The sequence below is a fragment of the Pristis pectinata genome, chromosome 24 (assembly GCF_009764475.1).
Source record: "Pristis pectinata isolate sPriPec2 chromosome 24, sPriPec2.1.pri, whole genome shotgun sequence".
NCBI lineage: Eukaryota > Metazoa > Chordata > Chondrichthyes > Rhinopristiformes > Pristidae > Pristis > Pristis pectinata.
The window spans coordinates 7,385,478-7,409,598 of record NC_067428.1 but is presented as its reverse complement, the minus strand read 5'-3'; the positions used below and the strand labels follow the sequence as shown (position 1 = coordinate 7,409,598).

Below are 24,121 nucleotides of genomic sequence, written 5' to 3'. Positions count from 1 at the left end.
TTGTGGAACAAGGCTGTCGAGTACTTTTCCAATTTTTGCACAACGGAGAATATCCTTCGGTTTGTGGGGAAGGATATACCGATATTGAAAGGAGTGCAGGATAGATTCACCAGAATATTACCAGTGGTTTGTGCTTACCTCAAACCAGGTTTAAAATCCCAGGGATACAGAAAGTTAACAGGCAATTTGAGTGAGGTTTTATGATTTTGCCAGGAACCAAAGTATTGGTGTTGGTATTGGTTTATTATTGTCACTTGTACCGAGGTACAGCGAAAAGCTTGTCTTACAAACGGATCGTACAGGTCAATTCATTACACAGTGCAGTTACATTGAGTCAGTACAGAGTGCATTGATGTAGTACAGGTAAAAACAATAACAGTACAGAGCAAAGTGTCACAGCTACAGAGAAAGTGCAGTGCAATAAGGTGCAAGGTCACAACATGGTAGATCATGAGGTCATAGTCCATCTCATTGTATAAAGGAACTGTTCAATAGTCTTATCACAGTGGGGTGGAAGCTGGCCTTAAGTCTGGTGTACGTGCCTTCAGGCTCCTGTATTTTCTACCCGATGGAAGAGGAGAGAAGAGAGAATGTCCTGGGTGGGTGGGGTCTTTGATTATACTGGCTGCTTCGCCAAGACAGTGAGAGGTAAAGACAGAGTCCAAGGAGGGGAGGCTGGTGTCCGTAATGCGCTGGGCTGTGTCCACAACTCTCTGCAGTTTCTTGCGGTCCTGGGCAGAGCAGTTGCCGTACCAAGCCGTGATACATCCAGGTAGGATGCTTTCTATGGTGCATCGGTAAAAGTTGGTGAGGGTCAAAGGGGACAAACCAAATTTCTTTAGCCTCCTGAGGAAGTAGAGGTGCTGGTGAGCTTTCTTGGTCATGGCTTCTACATGATTTGACCAGGACAGGCTATTGGTGATGTTCACTCCCAGGAACTTGAAGCTCTCAACCCTCTCGACCTCAGCACCATTGATGTAGACAGGTGCATGTATACCGCCCCCTTTCCTGAAGTCAATGACCAGCTCTTTTGTTTTGTTGACATTGAGGGAAAGGTTGTTGTCATGACACCATTCCACTAAGCTCTCTATCTCCTTCCTGTACTCCGACTCATCGCTGTTTGAGATATGGCCTACAACAGTGGCATCATCTGCAAACTTGTAGATGAAGTTAGAGCAGAATCTGGCCACACAGAAAGTGGCAGTGTGAGAATTTTCTACTGTCTAAGACAAGAGGCCATGACCTTAAATTTGGTGCCAGACCATTCAGGAGAGAAGCAATGAAACATCTTTCGTACAACGTACAGTCGGAATGTGGAATGTTCCCCCCACAGACAGCAAGAGGTGTTGGCTCAGCCGGTTATCTTAGATATGAGATTGATTTTTTCTTTCATAAACACGGTTACAACAGGAGGGAGCTGTAGTTAAGATATTGATTGACCATGATCCTATTGAACAGGTTCAGGGGCTAGTCCTCTGTCTCTATATATTCAGGGAGGAAGATGGGAAGAACTTCAGCAGATAGTTGCCGATTGAGGAGTCAATGGCTAAGTTATTGATTGAGCTGATTAACAGGCAAATTCTCAATTATCAAAGGCATTCAGCAGTAGGAAATCTGCTGAGATTTTTCCAACCACAGAGGGCTGATCACATGGTGAGAAGAAAAGAGGCCCCCTCTTTTCCATGCTTGCCCCAAACACCCTCACCGTGCCCACTTCTGGGGTAAGCAGCAGTTTGAGCACAGGGCCCTTTATCCCTTAAACACACACGCTGGTGTGGTCTGGTATATGGGGGGCTTACGTATTTGATGGATGTGTGCATTTGAAAGAAGACCAGAGAGAGGAGAAGATTTAAGGGGAGCGAGCAGAGGGAAAGTAAGAGAGTGAGATTGCCAAATCTTTTTAATGACACACACTAATCAACAGATCCTTGTAAATGTGCTGAAGCATCTATGTGCCTGATTCACTGTGGCACTTCATTACTCTGGTTTAATCCAGTCAACAAACCCTCCTTATTGACCTTGAGAGAGTTGGGCCTTGGAGATATTTAACCCTGTGGGTACTTTGCTCCAAGACTGATGCAGTGTTTGCTGATGATATGTCTGCGATACTTAATGAGGAGGGTATGTGGAAAGAAACTACTCCCCTGAAACATATTGTCTTTGTGTTAATGGATTAGTCCCCACTCCAGAGACCTAATATTCAGCTCATGCACACCATTCAGTATGTGACTTTCAAAAAAGGTGCATTTTAATTCCAAGACTTGAAACAATGAAAAATGTTGCACCAGAATTTCAGAGAAGCACAAAGGCAGGTTAGAAACCTTGACGGAGATTAATATTTAGGGACAGGGATGGGCAAGGAGAGTAGGTCTAAGGTTTGCAGGATTCCAAGCACTTCTTATCCATCACTCTCCTGAATTCCCAATGCCAGCACAAGGTTAATCAGTTTGCTGATGACACCGGCAGGAAGGCACTACACAGAAAATCTGTACCTGAGCTGATCACTGGCAACTGGTACATGATATGGACAACAGGATGTCATTGTGCCCTGGGAAGGGATGAAATTTGCCAAGGAAGAATTGAAGAGATTTATGGGAACTTGTTGTCTCCTCCATTAACACGGCCAGTGTAAACTGAGAAAAAACAGGCGATGCAGGGTGGTATTTACCAAATCCATTAAGGCAGGCACAGTAGTGCAGCAGTTAGCGTAACGCTTTACAGCGCCAGCGACCCGGGTTCAATTCCGGCCGCTGTCTGTAAGGAATTTGTATGTTCTCCCTGTGTCTGTGTGGGTTTCCTCCAGGTGCTCCGGTTTCCTCCCACATTCCAAAGACGTACGGGTTAGGAAGTTGTGGGCATGCTATGTTGGCACCAGAAGCGTGGCGACACTTGCGGCTGCGCCAGAACACTCGACGCAAAAAAGATGCATTTTACTGTGTGTTTCGATGTACATGTGACTAATAAAGATATCTTATAAATGTACATTGCAGTTTGGAGCACTGGTCAGGCTGTGTCAGGAGTGTGATTGACGCAAGGGAGCCACCATAGCCTGCGTGCAGTGTGGATTTGAGGGAGGGAGGCTGATCCAGAGGCTGGGAGCTGAGGGTGTGGATAACTCAGGACTCCATGGACTGTACACATCACGCCTAATAATAGAAATGGAGAATTAGTGAACCCAGTGCAATCGATCCAGGTGTGTCAGGGCAGTGGGACATTGGGTCAAAGATTCAGAGCAACGGAGGGTTTGTTAGGGTATAAACCTGACTGGACGACAGCCACTCCGATCCAGATACGAGCCTGACGCATAATGTGGGGTCGCATGGGGCTCAGGTTGCGTCACCACTGAAGCCACGCGTTTGGAAAGAGGAACAGTCCCTGTGCTACTGATGATCTGCAGGCAGTCAGCCCCATTCCCCCTTCCCTCAGCCTCATAAAAGACTGACCCATCCTGACCCATCCTGAGCCACATCCTGGAGGAACTGGTCAAGCAGCATCTGTGGAGGGGAAAGGAATTGTCGATGTTTCGGTTTGAAACACTGCATCAGGACTGAGAGTAGAGAGGGAGTATGGGGTATGGCCAGTATAAAGAGGAGTGGGGGAGTGGTGAGGCAGGAAGCTGAGATCCTGGCTGGGGTTGTACTGGGAGGCCTGGAAATGGAGCTGGAACAAGATGGCGGTGAACACATGTACTCAGGAAGGATATGTAGCTGTCAGAGCAAGTCTTGGTAAGAACATGGTCGAAGAGCAGGACAGCGGAAGAAACCATAGAGGGGGAGCAGTGAGAGAGGGACTCACAGAACTCCCGTGGGAGAGGCAGGAGTTCCTCCAGCAGATTGTTTGTTGCTCCAGATTCCAGCATCTGCAGTCTCTTGTGTCTCTAACCTGTCCTGAGCCAGACACATACAGGCTGCAGGTTGGAGGCAATAAGGGTTGAGAATGTGGGAAGGAATGAGTTCTGGGAGCAGTTTGAGCTGCTGAGGTAACGTACAAGAAGGATATCAGCATAACAGGATTTATATTTATCCAACATCTTACTGATACCCCTTCAGAACAATCCAATAAATTACTGAAGCTCTGTGACTTGGTACAAGAACAAACATTAATGCGCGCAATGGTTTAGCAGTGGGCTCACAAACAAAGAAGTTTAACACATTGGATGGCATTGTTGCCTTGTTATCTCTCGGTAGTGCCGTGAAATTTTGGCTGTCTATCCGCACAGCCAATTGGATCCAATGTCTCACCTGAAGGATCTCTGAAATGTCAGCTTAAATTATGTGATTAAGTCGTCAACTGAGATTTAAACATGCTCCCTCAAGCATGAATGTTACCAACTGACACGAGTAATTTTATTGCATATTGACTTGACACCTAATGCAGTGCATTAGTCCCATGACACCAAATAAAATCCAGTGACAGCATTAGGATGGAGTGCATACATTGTGTTCTGTGTGTCAGGAAATATGACCAGTATTGAACCAATAAGTGGTGTATGCCTGGTTAACAGCGATTGTTGGAAAAATTAAAAATAGATATCTTTGTGAAATGAGCTCAGTATCTGTTCAAAGTCCCATGGGGAAGGACTTGAATAGCACAGACAAAGCCCAGCAGATTCCAGGTTAAAAGCTGCCTGTGCTGAGACAGTTCATCCCTTTGAAGTCGTTCAGCTCATTTGCCCTGGCACTGTGCGGTTTGCATTGACTTTTGGAGGAGTAGTGAGAAAGTCAAGGCATTCACCCAACTAGTTACCAGAGGATGACCTGCCATTGTCCCACCAGCCAGGCTGACAGTTTTCAACTCAGTTTTGGACAAGCATAGTGCTGATTCACTTGCCTTCATTATCCATGGAGTGCTTACTGTCACAGCAGTATGATTTAGCTGACCCATTCAGCATGATGGAGGTGATGTTTACTTGGAGCTCAGAATGTGGTGTAAGTGGTGCATGCCCTCATTTGCCAGCCCCATACAAGAATATAATTTTTGTAATTGGAAGCCCAATCAATAGATAGATTAGTAGAAGGGGAAATATCGGCACTAAAGCTGCTCTCATTATCAAACGGATAATTAAGGTATATTCTATCTGGATAGCAGATATCCAACCACAGATTAGGGTTGCCTCTCACTCTTAAGCTTGCATAGGCACATTGTAAGTCTCTTCCAAACAGTCTGCCTGCCATAATATTTGAACAGGATGTGCATAATTGAAAACTAATAAAACCAGCTCTTCACTGTTTGTTTTTCTTACTTGGCTTAAAGTGTATATCTGTGTAAAGTTAATGTTTTTTTTTGCATTGCTGTGGTATTCTGACTTGCATTAGCTGATTTTAAGTTGGACCCCTCCTGAGTCTACACTCGCTCAATGGTTCAGGTCTGACTTGAAGTAACTTTCAGACTCATTTTCTGCTTCCCTTCACAAAACGCTTACTTTTCACTCATGGGCAGGCCCACAAGGGGACACCCGAGATGAAGAACTGAGGGATTCTGACCATAAATCTAAGATACACCATTATGTGATGTAGTGCACTGGTGCTCCCAGGCACAAGTCAACAGCTGCAGTCATTTATCATGGAAGAGTTAAAACATATTAATATGTAAGCTTTATCTTCCCAATTCGCTGATGTCATCCCCTCAAGATAGTAGCTTTTGTTGTAGTTTATTAACACTGGCAGTTCCCAAGCTCAAATGAGGTGACAAGGTCATTTACCATGGCATGGGGGTATCATGGCATAAAGTTGCTGGACTAATAGCCAGAGGCTTGCGCTATAGATCCAGAGACGTGAGTTTGAATGCAAGCACATGAGCTGAGTAACTTCTATTCAAGTAATTAATCAATTAAATAAATTTGTAATGGAAATTAGTAGAAGTAATGGTGACCACGGAATGACTAAATTGTTGTGAAGACCCATTGAGTGTCCCAGCAAGCAATTCAGTTCAGGGGACAATTACAGAGGACCAATGATCTTGCTACATCCTGTGACTGATCCGTGGACCTTCAGTAGGATGCCAAGGGAATTTCTCTCTGCCAGGGTACACTGGCTTGGCACTGACCCATGCTAGGATGCATTGGTATTGGCCCTGGCCCAAGCAACTGCACAGTGATGTGGGCACCGGTTGCTCTCCGCTACATTGTGAATCTGGATGTCATTCAAAGCTGGGGATTGCATGTGATGCCAATCTTACCACCATGCTATCTGCTTCGAGATACACCAGTCAAGGACAGGAGCAACATGTGGCTTGATTCAGTGGTGCTGATAATTGTGGTTGCCTGACCCAGGGAACTGAGTCCAAAGTGCTTGGGATAAGGTCAGGGTGCTTATAACGCTGTTAATGTTGCTGGTTCTGGGGAACGAGAGAGCGAACCCAGCTCAGAGTAGAATGGAACCTAAAATCTGTTCCCTGCTGACCTCTGATGGCTCCTCCAACTCCAGAAGGTCAAGTTTAATGTCCTCATCTTTATCTACAGTTGGTAAGCCTCCTTTCCTTAACTTTGTCTCGTTCTTTAACTCAGATCTCCTGCACATTGCCACAGCGCCATCTTTAATAGTCTTCCGGCTGGTAGAATAATTGACCAGTGTAAATTGCCCCTAGTGTTAGTGCACTGCAGGAGAATCAGGAGTTTGACTGGCATATGAGAGAGAATGGGTTACAAGGAAATAAGTGGGAGAGTGGGATTACTCTGAGAGTTGACATAGACTCGATGAGCCAAATGGCCTACTGCAATATTGTAAGGAAATAAGAGAAATATGTGGGAAATTAACATGCTTTACCCTAATGCGCCAAAATCATTCTGCCTCTACCCATTTCTAAAACCCTTCTGAATCTCATCTCATTAACCAGGCATATGGTCAATGCCTTGTCCAACAACGTGTTTCTTCCGAATGGAAACCTTTGAAACATTGATATTGGTTTATTATTGTCACTTGTACCAAGGTATGGTGAAAAACTTGTCTTGCATGCCATTTGTACAGATCAAATCATTACACAGTGCATTGAGGTAGTACAGGGCAAAAACAATAACAGAATACAAAGTAAAGTGTCACAGCTACAGGGAAGTGCATTGCAGGTAGACAATAAGGTGCAAGGTCATAACAATGTTGCTGTGTTAAAGGCATCCTATAAAAGTTCAAATATCTGTTAGCTGAACATCCCAGAAATAGCTATAAATCGGGAATCAGAAAGGAGGGAAGAACTCAGGAAAATTATAACCACTGGGCAAGTGGTCCTGAGCAATTGCTGAATCTGTAGGCTGACAGGTCCCCAGGTCTGATGGAGTTCACCCCAGGGTTTTAAAAGTGGTTGGTGAGATAGCTGATGCGTTGGTTTTTAATTCCTAAAAATCCTTAGATTTGAGGAAGGTTCAATTAGATCAGGAAAAGGCAAGTGTAACTCCTTTATTCAGAAAGGGAGGGAGACAAAGCAGTGCTGCAGCTAGTAGAGCCACTACTTCACAGTGCAGGTTCAATCCTGACCTCTGGCACTGGCTGTGTGGAGTTTGTAAGTTCTCCCAGTGACCGTGTGGCTTTCCTCCCGGTGCTCCGGTTTCCTCCCACGTCCCAAAGGCTTGCAGATTGACAGGTTAATTGGCCACTGCAAATTACCCCTGGTGTAGGTAAGTGGCAGGATCTAAGGGGAGTTGATGAAAATGTGCGAAGAAACAAAAAAAGGAATTAACGTAGGGATAGTGTAAATGGGTGATTGATGGTCGGTGTGGACTTGGTAGGCCAAAGGGCCTGTTTTCATGCTGTATCCCTCCATGATTCCAGAAGAAAACTACAAGCCAGTTCACTTAACATCTGCCAGAGGGAAAGTGTTGGGTGCTATCATTAGAGACTTTATAGCAGGGCATTTGAAAAATTCAAGGGAAACCAATGGATGTTTGTACTTAGATCTCCAAAGGTTATCTAATAAGCTGCCACATCAAATGTTATTGCAGAAAATAAAAACTCATTGTGCAGGAGGTAACATATTGACATGGGTCGAAGATTGGCTGGCTGGCTGGCTGGCATGATTCAGGGAGTGGGAATAAATGAGTCTTTTTCTGGTTGGCAGAATATTAAGAGTGGTGTGTGCAGAGCCTCAACTTTGTTACTATTTATGTAATATCAAAGCTGAAGGCACCGAAGACATGGTGGGTAAATTTACTGATGATACAAAGCCAGATGGAATGGTACATTGTGAAGGGGACAGAAGGAGGCTGCAAAGCAGATAGATTAAGCAAATAGGCAAATGGAGTATAATGTGGGAAAATGTAAAGTTATCCACTTTGGCAGAAAAAAGAAGAAACATAGTATGTAATTAGCAAGGGGTTGCAGAGCTGTGAGATACAGAGGGATTCAGATGTCCCAGTGCATAATTTGCTAAAGATTAGTAAGTATGTATAGCAATGATTATGAAAACAAACAAAATGTTATTGCTTACTGCTAGGGAAATTGAATACAAAACTAGGGGAATTATGCTTCAGTTATGTAGGGCATTGGTGAAATCACATCTGACATACTGTGTGTTGTTTCGGCCTCATTTTTCTCGCATGTAGATGTATTGGAAGCAGCACAGAAGACTCAGAGGGTCATAGAGTGAACAGCGCAGAAACAGGCCCTTCGGCCCACCATGTCCATACTGACTTTTTTCCCCACACTAGGACCACGTCACTGGAGTAATATCTGCAATGGGCAGTTTGTCATGAGGAAAGGTTGGACAGACTAGGCTTGGATCCATTGGAGGTTAAAAGAGTGAGAGATAATGATTGAAATATATAAGGTGCTGGGGTTCATGATAGGTGGATGTGGAGAGAACATTTCCTCTTGTGGGAGAATCGAGAATAGGGGCTACTGCTTAAAATTAGTCGTCACCTATTTGAAGTATTTTTTTCTCGGAGTGTTGTGACTTTGAAACTCTCTTCCATAAAGGGTACTGGAAGCGGAGTATTCGAATTTGTTTAAAACGAAGCAGATAGGTTCTTGATAGCCAAGAGGGTGATGGATTACCATTGGGTAGACAGGAACCAGGAGGGTTGACTATGCAGTTGGATCAGCCATGATCTTATCAAATGATGCAGCAAGCTGGAGGGGTTGAGTGGGCTAATCCTGTTCCTAGCACACATATTTATCTGATGATATGCACCCCGGTCAAAGCATTTGCCAGTAAATCACTGTAAGAGTAGGAATGGAAAGCTTAAAGAACACATTTCTGCATTTGGGAGCAATTTTATTTTATTTATAACTAAAGCATGCTGTGTGAATCAGTTGTGAATCAAACAAAATGTGCCTCAGTGACTGAAGCACACGTGCAAAACAAAATGTTCGGGGAAAATATGCACACTTGGTGCTGCTACACATTGCTGTAAATAACAGGTCAGCAAGAACCAGTGGTTAATGTTGAATGTTCTGGAGGCCTACACCAAGCTGGGATTCCTCAACTGATTGCGATGAGTAATGTAATAGTTAGGTGAAATGGAGTGTGTCAGAGAGGGAATCACTGACAGGCTCGAGAGCTGTCACCAATCTGGAGAGTGAGTAACAGCACCCAGTAAAACAGAACAATAAGGTCTTAAGTACCAGAGAGAGAAAGGCTTCAGAGGAGTGGACAGAGTCCAGAAAGAAGGAAAGTGCAGTGATGAGATAGGGTTCCAAGGATGCAAGTCAACTTCCAATCCCTTTTTTTAATTTTTATTTTGTCACATCAGAGCTCAGATCAATGTTTGGTGGCCTTCCTGCAAGGAGCAGTCCAGCTGACCCACCCTTTCCAGCGTGGGCTCACCTGTTCCAGCCACAGCTGTACGTGAGGAATATGTGACGGAAGAACTCTGGTCCTCCAGAAATGGTTCATCAGATCGTCTGCTTTTCTAATGGGAGTCAGAGCCGTGTATGTGTGTGTGTGTGTGTGTGTGTGTGTGTGTGTGTGTGTGTGTGTGTGTGTGTGTGTGTGTGTGTGACTGGCAGCACCATCAGACATCTTAAAGCCTTAAAGGCAATGCATTTTTGCAGTACATGAATCCAGACTTACCCCCTGAGTCTCAGGATCTGGGCACACAGTTGCATATGTCTGAAGTGACCAAGCTTTTGGTTAAAACAGCTGGACGGACAGAGAGAACCTTTGCACCTGTGTTGGAGAGAGGGCTGTAGTCCAGGCTATGAGAGGATTTGCCTTGCAAGACTTTCTGCCAGCAAGCCTGAATGAAGCAAAAATGTGAATGAACAAGAAGGTGCAAACTTTACCTGCATCTCTCTGTGACATTGATGTCTGCATCTCTCTATTTTAAGCCCGCCCATACCAAAGACCATTTGTCCTCTTGCTTTGACAGTGCCGTTTTCACAGGTCGTATAGCATTCATTCATCATGCCTTCATCCTCTGCTCTCCTCTCTGAACGTGATGAATTAGGCTTGTTTTTTGTGTGCTGTGAACTCTGTTGTGTGGATAGAGAGCAGCCAGCAGCAGGCCCTGCACTGAAATTGGGGCCAAGATACTAATTAAGGTGCAGGCAACAGCCCAGTGCTCCTTTCAGCAGCGATGGCCCACTATCTCTGGAGAGAGCTGGCTGGAAACAAGAACCTGGACTGGTAGTCAACAGGTGGAACGTCAGGATGCTTCTTTGTAATTGATAGAAATCCATCAAGGATTGCTTGTTAAATCCTTGCCAAGTATTATAAGTAGACAGAAGATCATTGAAGGAAATGTTAAATTACAGGTAAATAAGTACAGAAGAGGATTGGGATTGATGGGATTGCTCTGGACTCAATGGGCTGAATGACCTCCATCACTGTCATAAGGAAATTGAGAAATAAATCTGAGCACCAATTCCAGAATGAAGGTTTCTCTATTAGGCTAAAATCATGTGTAGTCCTTATTTGGCTTGTTAAGGGCAGCCAAAGTTTTATAGAAACCTGTTTATCAATGCACTTTGAAGACCACTGCATCATCTGCAGGAAAGGACAAGCTTTAGGCCATTTGAATGCCTGCAATTCCATGACAGTAATTGGGATAAAAAAACATTACTGAGAACTGTAACATGCTGAGGAAAAGAACAGCAATCTCTATGCTCTTCCTCTTAAAACAAAAAAAAAGCAAAATATATTTTCATAACTGCAAAATTGTTTAGGAGCATTCTTGGGAACACCACAGCCTGTTGCTAAGATTGTTTTGGAGTTTGACTGCTAGAACTGTAGATAATAAAGAGATCTGGGGAAGATTTTCTCCTCATCTCTCCTGAAGGAGTTAATTCATTTTAAGTTAACACCACCTGCTGGTACCTGACCAATTGGCCAATAACCACAAAAGAAGTAAAGGGATGTGGATATTAGAGGTAGCCACTACATTGAAAAGTCCCTAAAAAAAAGAAAATAAATTCTAGGTTCTGTGGTAAGATGCAAAGCATAAGGAAGACAACATGTAATGATAAGTCTATTTGAAACTATTGTAAGACCTCAGTAGCATGCAGTGTGCAGCATACCTTAACACACAATGGAAAACATACTGAAGTTGCAGAGGAGCAAGAAGTTTGTGTCAGGTCCTAATGCAGGGTCTCGGCACGAAACATCAACTGTCCTCCTGCCTCCACAGTTGCTGCCTGACCTGCTGAGTTCCTCCAGCAGTTTGCTTTTTTTGCTGAGATTACAGCATCGGCAGTTTGTTGTATCTCCAGGGGATCAAGCAATTCAAGAACAGGTCACGATTAAAAGGCTCAGCTCATTAGGAAAGCAAATGTAAGTATGGATTAGGTTAGAGCTTCTAAATTTCTAAGTACGGCTTTGGATATTAAGTGTTGCTCCACACTTGATAGTGAGCTTGTCATTGGCAAAGGAATCCAGCCTAATCTAAAGGTTATATTTTACCTTAGCAGCAGAGCTAAACGTCCTCTATTGAGATCATGTAGTTGGAATGTATCCCTCCCACAGGATACACTGCAGAAGCACCTGCACACACCACTCTGACCTAGATATAACTCCATTTCTTGCACGTGATATTGTCAAAAGCCTGAAATTTCCTTCCCAGCAGGATTACAAGAGCACAACAAACAATCTGCTGGAGGAACTCAGCGGGATGAGCAGCATCTGTGAGGGGAAAGAAATCGTCGACGTTTCAGGTCAAAACCCTCCATCAGGACTGACAGTGAAGAGGGGAGATGGCTGGTATAAAGAGGAGAAGGGGTGTGGTGAGACAGGAGCCCGAGGCGAGTGGTGGACTGAGGAGGGGACAGACAGGTTGCGTCAGGTAAGGGAGGGGATGGAATTGGGAGACAGTGGCAGATGGAGTCGGACAAAGAGAGAAAAAATTGAGAGGCAGATGGAGCAAGGTGGGAGGAGGGGAGCATGGAGGTTGGAGGCAGCTCTGGATTAAAAGAGCAACTTGAACCATTAAGATTCAAAAAGAATTGCTCATCACTTCCAGAGCAAATCAATGCTGCCTTTGCCGGTGAGAGTCACGTTCAGAGAATGAGCTTTAAAGAGGTCTTTTTTGTGCAGTAGAGAAAGCTGCATCTTGTCCGGTATTCTGCTCTCAATCAACAGCACCAAGAAGAACAGGCCAATTGCTATTAAGGTCACCATCTTTAAAATGGTAAAGAATTTTGGTCTCTAACCACAGCAAAGGACTTGAGGTTCTGGCAGCAGCCAGATGTTGGCTGACCATTCCATGTTGAGGGGCTGTTTAAAAGAATGAGTGGATATGATAATAGGCTTCTTAAATGATTAAGTTTATTGTGATAAGACTATTGAATGGTTCCCTTCTACAATGAGATGGACTATGACTTCACGGTCTACCTTGTTGTGACCTTGCACCTTATTTCACTGCACTTTCTCTGTAGCTGTGACACTTTACTCTGTACTGTTATTGTTTTTACCTGTACTACGTCAATGCACTCTGTACTAACTCAATGTGTGATGATTTGACCTGTACGATCGGTATGCAAGACAAGTTTTTCACTGTACCTCAGTACAAGTGGCAATAATAAACCAACACCAATACCAATATTGTTCAGTTAAGCAAAGCAGGCCACTTGTATTGGGTAGATTGACAGGGGATAATGTGAAATCCTGAGACAAAGAATTTGGCCAGATTCTAGAAAACATCCTTCTGAAAACAGGGTCAAGGTAGGTGGGAAGTATTGCAGCCTTGTACAAGGAAAGTTATCAGGTTCCTGGGTGGCCATAGCGTTTCCTCAATGAGAGATTAAATTGCTAGTAACCTGGATATGGACTTTTGATACTGCGTGTGATTAAGGTAAAGAGGAAATCCCTTGAGGTTTGGTGGAGATAACTACAGAGTTCTTGTGCTTCCCTCCACTTATTGGTTGAAAGCTAGGGTAAATAGCATGCATGATTGCAACGTGTGTTGATGGAACAGATTTTGTTGGGGTAAGATGTTTGCCCCACTGCTTATTACATGTGCCCAATAAAACAAGGCTCAATGATCCAGAGTAATCCAAATGGTTTGAAACATTGGTGAGAGCTGGTGAGTGATAAGTAAGTGCAAGTTTACTCTAATCTGTTCCATGCAATCACCTCATTTTGGAGATGAATATTCTGAGACTGTCTTTGAATTTAGTTACAGATGTGGGAATCAGCTGCAAGGCCTTTATTGCCCATCCCTCACTGCCCCTTGTGATGTGCGCCTAAGCTGATTCATTGCTGTCTATCTGGTGAAAGTACATCCACAGTGCTGTTGTACAGTGAGTTCCAGGATGAAGGACCAGCGATATACAGTATTTCCACATCAGGAAGGTGTGCAACCTTTAGGGGAACCTGGAGGTGGTGTGTTCCCATACACCTGCTACTCTGACCCTTCTTAGTAGTAGAGCTCGTGAGGTTGCGAGATACTGCCAGCGACCCTGGGTGAGCGCTTTTTGTAAACGGCACACACTCCAGCCACTGTGAACCAGCAACAAGAGAATGAATATTAGATTGATGGAAGGGTGCAATCAATGCCACTGCTTTGTTATGGATGGTGTTGAGTGTTGTTGGAGATGCACTTGTATAACTTGGTATGCTCTTGATTTAGCACCAATCTTCCCATGTACAATAGCGTGCAAGACAATGGAGGGAAAACAAGAATTCCTCTTGAATTAGACTTCTCTGTCAGGCGGCTGAGAAGTTCTTTTATTTACATTGCTGCTCTCATTCCAAAGAGCCAGCTGAAAATCTATTGCCTCTTCCTCCCACTCCCTTCCTTTATAATGACTTTTCTCTGATATTTAGAAAATACTGTTGGCATTCAGCAGGTTAATATTTACCTTTTACTCTGCCCACAAGTTAGTGCCTCACTGAAATATTGAGTGATATTTGCTGATACCACACACAGGATTTTTGAGGATTTTTGTTTCTTGCACATTCTCATTTATTATCCGCCCTGTCCTATTTTCTGTATTTATTTTCTTCCTCATTCTCCCAGTCAGTTTCTCCCTGTCTCTCTGCCTCTACCTCACACCACGTTTCCTCTTCGGAATATGCCGACAAAGGTGGTAGTGACGGGGGGAAGAGGCGATGGAGATCACAGTAACAGAAAGAAGGCAACAAAAACACGGTGATGGGAATCACGGTGCCTTCTCTTTCTCTCTCTCCGTCTTCTTTTTCTCTCGTGCTGCCTTTCTGCCTCGGTGCGTTTCAGTCTGTAAGCATTTGGTTCTCTCATGCTGTTCACTCCTTTGATCTCTCCACCTTTTTCTCTATTTTTATCTTTTTGTTTATTCCCTTTTCTTCACCTTTCTTTGTCTCCCACTCTGCTGAATGCCTTCCTCTATTTATTCCATCCACCTCTCCCTGTTTTTCTCTCCGACCTTCTCTCTCATTCTCTCTCTCTCGCTCTCTCTCTCAATCTCTCTCTCTCGCTCTCTCATTCTCTCTCTCTTGCTCTCTCTCTCAATCTCTCTCTCTCACTCTCTCATTCTCTCTCTCTCGCTCTCTCTCTCAATCTCTCTCTCTTGCTCTCTCTCTCAATCTCTCTCTCTCGCTCTCTCATTCTCTCTCACTCTCTCAATCTCTCTCTCGCTCTCTCATTCTCTCTCTCTCACTCTCATTCTCTCTCTCTCGCTCTCTCTCTCAATCTCTCTCTCTTGCTCTCTCTCATTCTCTCTCTCTCACTCTCTTTCTCATTCTCTCTCTCTCTCACTCTCTCTCGCTCTCTCTCTCTCATTCTCTCTCACTCTCTCTCATTCTCTCTCTCTCACTCTCTCATTCTCTCTCTCTCGCTCTCTCTCTCATTCTCTCTCTCTCTCTCACTCTCTCTCGCTCTCTCTCAATCTCTCTCTCGCTCTCTCTCTCATTCTCCAGTGTCCCCTTCAGTATTTCCACTTTTTTATTTCCTTCCTCATGTAACAGAAAAATAGTAATCTTATTTTCAAGCAGATTTTTCACTCTGGGTACAAACCATAGAAAGAATCTGTCGATTTTAAACTGCTTCTGGGAATAGACGGGTCAGCATACCACTCCTACTTCCATCCTGAATGTCTTCAGATCAAGTTTTTGCATATTCTCATGCAGATACTAAATTCTGCAATGTGTCAGAGGCGAGGATTATAACGTTAAACAGGTTTTGGAGAGAGGAATTTGTATTGCAGTGAGCTGTTTAATTGATGATGTGTCAAACGGATCTTTGAAAATTTATCTTCTTGAGCTTTATTCACAGAACATGGAGCAGTACAGCACAGGAACAGGCCCTTCAGCCCACGATTTCTGTGCCGACATTCTTTTATATAGGCCAAAACAGCTGTATGAAGTGGACATGTTGGATCCTAACTAGGGCCATTTTCTAGCAGCACAGTTATTAACTCACTGCTCTCCAAATTACAGCTGAGATGAGGTGGCCGAGTTGAAGCTGTCTCTTTGGCACATGGAAGGTGATGAAGAATAAAACTGATGCCACAGGTAGACTCGTTCTACCAGATAGGAGTGGTACAGCAGGTAGAGGTGCCCCTCTCAGCTCCAGGCACCTGGGTTTAATCCAGGTGTTCTGGTTTCCTCCTACATCCCAAACACGTGTAGGCTGGTAGATTAACTGGCCACTGTAAATTTCCCTTTACGTGAGGTGAGTGGTAGACTCTGGGAGAACTTGATAGGAATGTGGAGAGAATAAAGCGGTGTTAGTGTAAATGGATGCTTGGTGTTCAGTGTGGACTCAATGGTCCAAAGGGCCTGTTTCTGTGCTACCTGAACCAACGACTCTGTGGGGCTGTCACAGAGGCAGTGAAGCTCCTGTCATTAAACCATACCTGGGCCCATCTTCTACTGCTTTGGCACTTCCTCCACCTCTGAACATCACAATTTGTTCCACATCCCCTGCCCCGTTTAAAAACTCTCCAGAGAAATCTTCAATGCTTTCCTCTCTCAGTTTTTGTACTGAACGACTTGTCATCCTGAGTAACTTCTTTTATGTTGTATTTTTAGGAATCTGGATGTTTGCAAGGCCAGCACTTATTGCCCATCCCTTATTGGCCTTCAGAAGGTGGTGCCGAAGGTACTCCCACTGCGTACACAGTTGCAGGATTTAGAACCGAGATGATGAAAGAATAGCTTAATGTTTCTGAATCAGGATATTGTGAGGGACCTGCAGGGGGTGGTGTTCCCAGTCATCTGACACCTTGTCCTTTGTGATGGTAGAGGTTGTAGCATAAGTGAATAACTGTGATACGTTTTCTATGTGGTACACACTGCCACACAAATGCTTTGGCAATGGATAGCATATGAATCACAAAGCCTGCTTTGTCCTGGATGACACTGAGTTTCTTGCATGTTCTTGCAACTGTGACTTTCCAGCCCCAGTGGAATTTCAGTGGGACATATGGACAATGTTGGTTTTCACTTCCCAGTGCTAGTGCAGATCTGAGCCTCTCTAATCATCTCCCCTCCTTGCTTTGCAGAGGACCAGCTGCCCTCAGGTTTCCCCAACATCGACATGGGCCCCCAGCTGAAGGTGGTGGAGCGCACCCGCACAGCCACCATGCTGTGCGCCGCCAGTGGAAACCCAGACCCCGAGATCACCTGGTTCAAAGACTTCCTGCCTGTCGACCCCAGCTCCAGCACACGCATCAAACAGTTGCGGTCAGGTAGGGGCTGGAATGAACAAGATATTTCCAACCGATGCAAAAATGATTAATCTGCTTCTTTAAAAGAAAATGTGGAACCAGAAGGCCTTTGTGTAGCTGTTACTGCGTTGATGTCTGTGATGTCCTCATAGCTTGTCATTCTGTGTGTCTCTCCTGTGCATAGAGCTTTCTTTGATTCATGCTGCTCACTGCTGTGACTGTATCTCCAGTTCTTTTCATTATGTTTTTTGAAAGTGGCTCTTTCTCCCTGGGCCGACTGTAACTCCATTTATTTGTTCTTAATTTGTTTAATTTTTTTTCGTTTTTCTTATCTCTCTTTTACTTTTTTTTCCATTTGGGATTCCATTCTGTGACCAATGTGTCAAATTGAAACAAATCGTTGAGATTGGGAAACTCTTACCACGGTATTTTTGCTGTCCTTGCTGGTTGTGGTATATACAGGTGAGCAGGCAGCATCATCCTAACCCACTGGAACCATTGGCAAAGTGTATCAAGTACTTCACTGTACATGGTGCCAAAATAACACTGGCCGGTCGAATTCTTTAACTTTATATTAAGCTTAAAATAAAACATATTTTAAAAAAGGAACTAACATAAAATTGTTTAATCTAAACCTCACATCCTGCAGTGAGCTGTACTTAATCCTTAGAATGATCGACCTCCTAAAAAGTCTCAGGGACCTCTGTTGCCATGGTTTTGAACTTTGAATTTTAGCAATATCCTTTCTATTTTGCGAATGCATGTTGCTCTCTGTAGTATCAAAATCAAATAATATACTAAGGCATTTAACTAAGATGACAATGAATTGAATTAACCTATTTTACTAATGTGTTTGAACCTAAGTAAAATATTTAAAGTCTTTTTAATGTTACATAACAATGACTATGTAGCTGAATAATGTCTTCTATGATGTTTTCTTTTTTTCTGTTCCTTAATCTTAAAGAGTCCTTTGGTAAGTATTGGCCTTCGGAGCCTAATTCACAAAACCCTCTCCAGACTAATGTCACAAATAGCTTAAAATGCATGCTTGCATTTTACTAACTGTTAATAAAACCCGCTGGTCCTACCCAACCAACCTACACAAGATTGTTGTTATTTTAAACCCCATCAGACAACCCTGCCTATAACCTAGCAACAGATTTTACCCGGAACCCCTTAGGAATTCTTCATGCTGCACCCTTTTGAACAATACCAGTTTCTGCATCCGTTCTTGTTTCCCGGAGTTCCACATCTAACCCATACAGATTCTTCTCCTAAACGTGCTCATGTCTTGGCTTAGGATCAACCATGCTCGGTTTTAATGAGTGCTACAAATTGTTGTATTCACCTAGGGACCATGTTTGTTCCTCAAGTTTAAATTTAAATAGGGTATTAAATTGTTTTCCTAAAGTAAGCAAGCTTTCTCCAGCACCGACGAGTAAATGTAAATTGAGCCATGCAGAGCAGAATAAATCCTGGATTAATCTCAGACTGGTAAGTGAGACAGTCTCTGTTGGAGCACAGTTGCTGTTGGATTTACAGTTCAGTAGGTACAGCTTGCACAGATGGGATGAGGTGGTTGGGGATGACTGCAGTTTTGGCCATTATGTTCGGGATGGGGTGTTACAGATAAATCTGCACAGTTGGCATGGTTCATGGTGGAGAGCCAACTTCCTGCAATCCAGAGTAGTTATGCTGGAAAGGCTGGTCACTAAACCAATGTCATGTTAGACCTGGCTCAGGCTCAGTGGTTACCTTCATTTAATTAGCAGTATGGCATTAGAGTGATAGAGTTGGATACAATTGCTCTCTTCTGGTTGGATTTATACAGATAGAAACTAAAAATGCTTAAGATGTTGAGCAGGTCAGGTAGCATTCTTGGAGAGAAGAACAGAGTTAGTGTTTCAGGTCAATAATCCTTCATCAGAAGGGTCACGAATAAAAGGTCATTGACCTCACTCCACAGATGCTGCCTGACCAGCTGAGTGTTTCTACTATTCTCTGTTTTTCTTTCAGATTTCCAGCATCTGCAGTTTTTTTCCCTTTTCTCATACAGTTGCAGTCTGACAGGACGATGCAGTTGGGTGGTACTGTTGGGGCCTTAAATTAGAGCATGCAGTTAGGTGGTGTAGTTGTATGGTATAATTGGGACGGTTTTGTTAGAAAAGTACTGTTTGGTCTTAGAGCTGGAGCAGTAATGAATGGACAGTTGTCACTGAGGTGGTAATGTTGGGGAGATATAGTTGGGTCTGTTTATTTGGGACAGTGTAATTAGGATGATATAGTTGGGGCTCTAATATTGGGTAATATAATTGGGGCAGTACAACTGGTGTTCAACTGCTAGAGCCCTAGAGGTGGATCAATATAGTTGACTCATTACAGTTGGAGTACACAGCTGAGTCGGCAGATTTGGTCCTATAGCTGATGTAGTAAAGACGAAAATAACGTCCAGATGGTGAGATTGCAGCAGTACGTTTGGACAGCATAGGTGGTGGATTTGAGTGGTACAGTTGAAGTGGTCCTGACACAACGGTACAGTTGGGTTGGAGCAACGGATTCGAGTGTTCTTGTTGGCTCAGTGGTTGTTGGAGAGGCATTGCTGGGCAATGGAGTTGGAGCTAAACTGTTAGAGTGGTGTCATTAGGTTGGGAGGGACAGTGAGAGCAGTTCTGTCAGGCAAAACAATTGGGTCGTACAGTTGAAATGGGATTGTTAAAATAGTACATTTGGAGTGGTTTACTTAGCTGGGAATGGTATTAGTTGGGATGGCTATTGGGCCAGTACAATTGGAGAGGTACAATTTCTATACTGTTAGAGTGACATGAAGGATGTGGTACAGTAAGGACCCTACAGTCGCAGTGATATTGTTGTGGCAAGTATGGTTGGATGGTACAAATGGAGTGGTACAGCAGGGATGGTCTGGTCATATAGCACTGCTGGAGTAATTGAGATGATGCAATTGGATGAGACTGTTGGAGAGGTATATTTGGGACAGTGTCGCTTGTGGTACTCTTGGCAACACTACAGTTTGAGTGATGCCCAGGGATCCTCCCACTGGAACTGACACATCAGGATCCTATGATTGGCTCTAATAACCCTGGACCATGGAAGGGAAAGTGGAATCAAATTCTCATTCTTGACCATTATTGGTGAGCGTCCAGGCACAAGGGAACAGTACCGTTTCCTCCTCCCCCATTAGTTCATCATGTGGTCAGTTCCCACATGCAAGATAACCTGATGAAACTCAACCCTGTGTTTTGTGACGAGCAGTATCTTAGGTGGCTCACCACAATTGATGAATGATTGGAGTTTATGGGCCTCGGGCTACTGGGTAAAGCATCAGAGGACATTCTGAACCCTTGTCATTAAGCCCTGCCATTAGGAGAAGGAGGAGTTGATTTGAAGGTATGTGGAGTGCTAAGTTGTTGGAGGTGAATGAAGCGGTTCTAAACTGGAAACAGTACCTTCTCTGGTACACAACAGTGACAGGAATGATTCCTGGGAATTAAAAGTTCATTGAAGCTTCACTGCCCAAACTTTACAAGCTGCAACTTGATATCACTACAAACTGCTCCAGTATACTTTACAGTCACTGAGGTATTTTTGAAGTGTTGTCTCTGTTGTAACATAATATATTGTAATACAGTGAGGTTGAGATATTAGATATTCATCAGAAAGACACTGTGTTTTGTAAGTTACCATTAATCACTCATCAGCCAGCATGATAAGCACTTATATCATGAATCTAAGCACCAATATTTTTATAAACTATAATAGATTAGAATCTGTGCATGCATCAAGCACTGCATTGAAGAATATCTGCATTCCCAGGCGGTAATGCACAATTCTTTTTGCTGGAAGGATCTGACTGGAAATTCAAAACAGCTCTGAGGTCCACTCATGTGAACATCCCAAGCTTCCCGAGGGATCCTGGCCCCTCTCATTCGAACTGATCTCTGATGTTGGACTCCTTGTAGAGTTTAATGGTGGAGAGCCAACTTCCTGCAATCCAGAGTAGTTATGCTGGGAAGGCTGGTCACTAAACCAATGCCATGTTAGACCTGGCTCAGTCTCAGTGGTTACATTCATTTAATTGGAGAGCAATGGCTGTAGGGACACAGGTAAGTTTTATGGGATTGATATTTTTTGAATTGATTGTGTTAACAAACTGCTAATTTAAATCTATTTTGCTTTCAACTGTTACCAGTCTTTTTAAATTCTTAAATCTTTTTTAAAAGTGCAAAGTTTTTTTACATTTTAAGTTGCTAACAGCTTGAGTCATTTTTAATTGTTTTTCATTTTTTTATTTCATTGGTTGCAAATATCTTTCTCTGACATTTACAAATGTCAGAGGTATTGACAAACGCACCAAGCTCCGTGATGGCTTTGATAGCTGATGAGCCTGGATATGTAGCTTAGCAGGCTGTCAAAGCATTCCTGACAGCTGGAGTAGCTGTTCCCAGTGGGAAGGCCCTGTGCAGTACAGACCTAGCTGATTCAAAGCCAGATCCAGAAACCTGCTCCAGGTAAGTGCAGGTAGGAGTGTGGTGAGTGTGCACAGCTCTCTGCTCATTGAGACGGGCCAGACTGACCTGTCCCACAGCCCAGATGTGCACCGTGGTTATTGACAGTCTTACATTCAGAAGATACCTATAGGAGATGCTGTAATGGGACCCCCAGTATTAATCCACTGAACTGTGACATACTCTTTAAGAAATGACTGGAAACTCTTTGAGTCCCAAGCAGATATTCACAGTTCTCCTTCTATTATGGGGCTGTGGTGTTATTCACTGCTCAACCAACTCCATCCACTGTTTTCATTTGACTGGAACCTACAGAGAGCTGATTTGTTGTAGAGCTCTTGGTCATCTCATCCAAATGCTGACAGGCACCGACCCCCAGTAAAGGACATCTACTCGGGCTGCACATTGCTATACCGGGAACCTGGCACGACCCCCTGCTCCCTGCTGGTCCATGTACTGTCGACAGCTCGGTGCAGAGAGTCTGCCCTGGTGTTGAATGGACTGAGGCCAGGGCTGCGGTGGGATGTGGAGCTCGAAGCTGGACCTTGGAGTGGGCCCGATAGAGAGACAGCAACACCCAGTGCATCCAACAGGAGGAGATAAAGGGAGATGGGTGGGAGCGGAGTGGGGACGGTGTCTGTCCACATATGGAGCAGGCACTGCCAATGCCCAGCAATGGCTGATACTCACTGCCCCCAGCAGGGTGCAGCACTGAGCCCCACACCTCGGTGCTGAGTGATCTCACCAGCCTCATCACCAGTCTGGCAGGTAACCTTCCCACGGCAAGCCATGAGCAGTGGCGCTGGTGAAGAGCGGGGCTTCACTCCAGGGACTGAGCACAGTAGCACAGCCACTTACACCCCTCTCTCTGTATATAATCCTCTCATGACTCAGTTTGTTGCTGATTCATTCTCGTTCTTGCTCCTGGAATGCGAAGTGAGCTACCAGTGTGTATATTCTGGCAGGTAGGTTTTAAGTTTACCTGCAATGTAACTTTAGGCTTATGATTTCCTTAAAACAAAATATTCTTGGCACATGTTCCAATCCTCGCTGGCCTTCTCCCCCAATGACCCGGCCTTCCTTGCTGCATGTATCACACCTCAAAAACTTCCTCACCCTCCCCAAAGACACCGGGTGAGGTTTATGTGACATCTGGAATTTTTAACAACAGGGTCTTCCCCCAATATTGAGAGGAAAGGAAACCCTTTAAGGTATTCCAATCCCAGATGGATCAAAAGCTGGTTCTCCAGGGAGGCCTGAAAATGTCGATTGAAAGGCAAGCAGCTGACTCACCAGCACAGCGATTAGTTTATTTTTATCACCGGGTTCCTGCTGGTAAACAGAACAATTCCATTTGGGAGATCTTCCACTGACTTAAGTTGAAATAACACAGCCTTATCAAATCTGCAGATAGGGGTGGGGTTCAATTTTACGACTCCTCGCCCCCCCCCCCCCGGTCTCTCCTCCTCCCATTCAATCTGTTTCCCTTCACCCAGTCACTTCACCCCTCACCCCATACAATCTCCCTTCCATTGCCCTTTCTTTGCCCTGCCCCTCCCCTCCTGCTGTGAGTATCTGGCGATCGCTCTGGAGATCATCGTGTGGGGTAGGTGGCTGGAAGCTTTTGTGGAAACTGTAGGAACTGAGGGCTCGGAAATGGTCAGCGCTGCTTCACAAAGGGGCACGTAGGATTGGTTGATCCTGGAGTCAGAGACACCGGCAGGCAGGAGTTCCCGTTCAGGACCTGCTTGTTGCATTGGATGTGAAACTCCTCCCAGTATCCAAAGCTTCTGTTAAATCATAAACCGTAGAACACTCTTAAAAATATATTCTGACTGCTCTCCCTTCCCACCCTTTCCCTCTCCTTTAATTAATCTCAGCTCCTGGTGCCAACACCATTACATCTAGGTGCTTCCTAATAGCTAACAATCTGCTTTATTAACTGTACCTAATAACCCTAACAGATTAACACCCCACTCCCTTTAGAAACACAGTTTCAGGCTGCAGTTTGGCACATTCTGGTAATGAACCTAAATCCGACACTTTTGGAGAGGGATGGTTTCCCTTTATCTATATATTGCATTTTCTTTTATTTTACTTTGATGTTGAAGTTGGGTGTTGTGTTTCTTTCCTCGAGCTGACAGGAAGTGGTGTCAGTGTAGAATATAACATCCTGTGATTGACTGTTTCTCACTGTGACCGGTGTCCGATTTGGCCATGCTGTTAGTGGTGTTCCCCACAGCTGACCAAAGACTTCTATTGACAAGTGCTCAGGGTAACCTGACATTGACCCAAAATTCCCAAATCAAGTTCCTGGTAGCACAGCACAAAACTCTCTACAATATGACATTTGCACTCAAAAGAGCAAAGTGCCCTGGAAAGTGCTGCACCACATGGTTCCTCAGCTTTGTCCAGGGAGCGACTGAGCGTTCCAGACCAAACGGCCATATTTAACTCGCTTACTTACTCCGACACAGAAAGAGCCCATTCAGGCCATCGGGGTCCGTGCTAGCTCCCACCAGAGCATTCCCATCTGTCCCATTCCCTCACTCCTTCTTTTCCCGTGTTCCTGCAACGTATTCTCTCTCA

At 44.3% G+C, this 24,121-nt stretch overlaps 1 protein-coding gene across 1 annotated transcript in view; it reads left to right on the top strand.

Moving 5' to 3' along the window:
• Positions 1 to 24,121, top strand: part of LOC127582347 (receptor-type tyrosine-protein phosphatase delta-like) — a 439,637-nt gene that overhangs the window by 235,009 nt on the left and 180,507 nt on the right. Inside the window, exon 5 of the mRNA XM_052037503.1 lies at positions 16,845 to 17,030. Within this exon, the coding sequence (XP_051893463.1) occupies positions 16,845 to 17,030 (186 nt within the window). The remainder of the gene's footprint in view (positions 1 to 16,844; positions 17,031 to 24,121) is intronic.